The sequence below is a fragment of the Curcuma longa genome, unplaced genomic scaffold (assembly GCF_044706935.1).
Source record: "Curcuma longa cultivar G26 ecotype Majalengka, Jawa Barat unplaced genomic scaffold, ITB_CL_G26_1.1 contig_23844, whole genome shotgun sequence".
In the NCBI taxonomy this organism is placed as follows: Eukaryota; Viridiplantae; Streptophyta; class Magnoliopsida; order Zingiberales; family Zingiberaceae; genus Curcuma; species Curcuma longa.
Genome location: NW_027432269.1, coordinates 3,944 through 7,029, shown reverse-complemented (window position 1 = coordinate 7,029; position 3,086 = coordinate 3,944). Strand labels below are relative to the sequence as shown.

At 41.0% G+C, this 3,086-nt stretch overlaps 1 protein-coding gene across 1 annotated transcript; it reads left to right on the top strand.

Moving 5' to 3' along the window:
* The first annotated feature begins 1,040 nt into the window (after positions 1 to 1,040).
* LOC141818237 (7-deoxyloganetin glucosyltransferase-like) lies at positions 1,041 to 2,712 on the top strand. The gene is made up of 2 exons (XM_074705764.1): positions 1,041 to 1,553; positions 1,637 to 2,712. Exons 1-2 carry the CDS (start codon positions 1,049 to 1,051, stop codon positions 2,569 to 2,571), a joined length of 1,440 nt encoding a protein of 479 aa, XP_074561865.1. The 5' UTR covers positions 1,041 to 1,048; the 3' UTR covers positions 2,572 to 2,712.
* The last annotated feature ends 374 nt before the right edge of the window (positions 2,713 to 3,086 follow it).

The window sequence follows — 3,086 nt, the reverse complement described above, 5'->3', positions numbered from 1 at the left end:
AAACACTAATTGTCCTCTGTGTGTGCTTATATTTTAATCGATTTTATCATCCACTAATTACATATATATTGTAAGAGTGACAGAAAATTATTTGTCAATATATATAGAGAGAGAGAGTTTAAATTCACATGATAACTTTTATCATTAGGAAGGAGTTTAATAACTTTTATTATTTCTGTCCTGAATAAAAATAGTTTTATGTTCAATATGTTTATAAGGACACTTTGTGCATTAATTGTGATCAGAAATTAAAGGAAGCACCAAAATATGTATGAGTCATGGACAGACAGAAGTACAACTTGGAATCACTAAATTTCATCAGTGATGTTTCGTATCGTCTTTAATTTGTTGCACTTCCCAGTAACTTAATTGGACAGTTCTAAGATAATTTTTCTTGCGATAAAAAAGAGGAGTGATCTTTAACGAGGATAATAAAGGTTGCCCACGTACTCTCCTTTTCATGGGCAATGTTTTTTCTTTATAAATTTTTCTCATGGAAAAGGTGTTTAATTAAGCTAATTAAGATTTGCTCTAGCTAGGAATGGTTAGTCTTTGGATTTTGTCCATGGATCGAAAGCAAGTCTCATAAACTCATTTGTTTAATTAGTACATTTAAAATTATTATTTGATCCGTATTCAAAGTGATTCGGATCAAATATATAGTTGGCAATTTGCCCCCAAACAAATTGGTGTCTTTCATTCTTGTTGCGTTGCCCACGAGGACGATTTGGATTGAGCTAGCGATCGCAGAAAATGCATAGTAGCCGCCCCAATAATTGGCACGGAGGCCGTCGGTGACTACTAAATTCATTCAACACCATAGAGTTGATTAAGGCATCCTTGGCGACCACGACAACTGATATCAGAAAACAATAAAGCATCTTGGTCAGTGAACTATCTGCCATGATATATAAGCTTCTATATAAAGAAAGATCAAAAGACTTATCAGAGTACATCAAAAGCTTTGTTCTAGGATTATTTGCACTATATATAAAGCTCGAGTGAGTCTTCCTTGGTAGTTTCTATCCGAGGCAAACAAGACCAAGACATGAGGTGCTCCACTAAAGCTCATGTCGTGTGCATGGCAGCCCCTGCTCAAGGCCACATCAACTCCATGCTCAACCTCGCCAAAGTCCTCCACTCCAAGGGCTTCTTCATCACCTTTGTCAACACCGAGTTCGTTCACCGTCGCTTCCTCAAGAATCCCGAATCACTCTCCTCCCTCCCCGACTTCCGCTTCGCCAGCATCCCCGACGGGGTCCCACCCTCCAACGACAGCGACGAACACATACAAGACATTCCTAATCTCGTTATAGCAATCAAAAACAACTGCGCTGCTCCTTTTTTCAAGCTTTTATCTGCAATGAACGATCCGAACTCTGGTGTGCCGCCCGTTAATTGCGTGATCTCAGACTCCTTCGCCAGCTTTACCCTTGATACCACCACCAAATTGGGGATCCCTAATGTATTTTACTGCGCATGTAGCGTGTGTGGCTTCATGGACTTCTACTACTGCAAGGAGTTGATGGAGAGGGGAATCATCCCATTGAAAAGTAAGTAAAGCTAAAGTTGAAATATAGTTATCAACTAATGCATCATGGTCAAACTAATAATAGTAATAATTTGTTCATATTAGGTGAAGATGATCTTACAAATGGCTACTTGGACACCATCATTGATTGTATACCAGGAATGATAGAGGTCCGCATGAGAGACTTGACAAGTTTCATACGAACCACCAACCGAGATGACATAATGCTCAACCATATCATTTACGAGACTCATGCATCTCACCAAGCCACAGCAATCATCTTCAACTCGTTCTCTGAATTAGAATCACCACTGCTTAACGCATGCTCATCGATGCTACCTCCAGTGTTCGACATCGGCCCCATGTGCCTGCTTTCGCAGTACATTCCCAATGATTCATCAGTCACATCGTTCGGTAGATTAAACCTTTGGAAAGAGGACTTGGGTTGCGTGGAATGGTTAGACGAAAAGGAACCGGGTTCTGTGTTGTATGTCAACTTTGGTAGCATGGCAAACTTGACGAGTAAACAGTTCTTGGAGTTCGCATGGGGTCTGGCCAACAGTGGATGCGCGTTCCTTTGGGCTATTAGACCTGACCTTGTTGTGGGCGACACGGCGTTGTTGCCACAAGAGTTCTCGGAGATGACCAAAGGAAGGAGCTTCATTACAAGCTGGTGCCCGCAACAGAAAGTGTTGTCCCATGCTGCAGTTGGAGGTTTCTTGACACACTGCGGATGGAATTCTACAACGGAGAGCATATGCGCGGGGGTTCCCATGATCTGTTGGCCATTATTTGCAGATCAGCAAATAAATTGCAGGTACATTTGCTCTGTTTGGGGCATTGGGATGGAGATTAATGAAGATGTAAAAAGTGAAGAGGTGGCGAGATTAATCGAGGAGCTGATGAGAGGGCAGAAGGGGAAGGAGATGAAGAAGGCGGCAATGGAGTGGAAAGAGAAAGCATTTGAGGCAGCCAAACCTGGTGGAGGATCTTGGATAAATTTGGAGAGGCTTATCAAGGAGATAATTACAAAAGAGTGAAAGAAAGATTGGAAGAAGAACATGATTTGAATAGAAGAGCGATTATGTCAATGGAATTGTAGTTTCTTGTAGTTTTTATGTCTTATATCAGTGTAATCTGAATTTCTATATTGAATAAATATAGGAGGAGTTGTTGAATCACTGCACCACATTCACACTCGCCGTCACAGCCGAATTATCCATCCCTAACATCTTCTTCTGCTCGGCGAGCCCCGCCGGCTGCTTGGGGAGCTTCTATGTCAAGGAGTTGATGCAGAGAAACATCATCCCTTTAAGAAGTAATTAAACACTTTTAATTTATTCATTAATTTCAATCGTTTATGATTAATGAAGCTAATTTTTAATGAACGAATAAATAAATAGGCGAAGAAGATCTCACAAATTCTTTCCTAGACACCGTCACAGATTGGATTCCTGGAATGCCAAACATCCGTTTGAAAGATCTACCAAGTTTTATACGGACCACCAATCCGCACGACATCATGCTAAACTACTGTTGGGAGGAAACACACGCA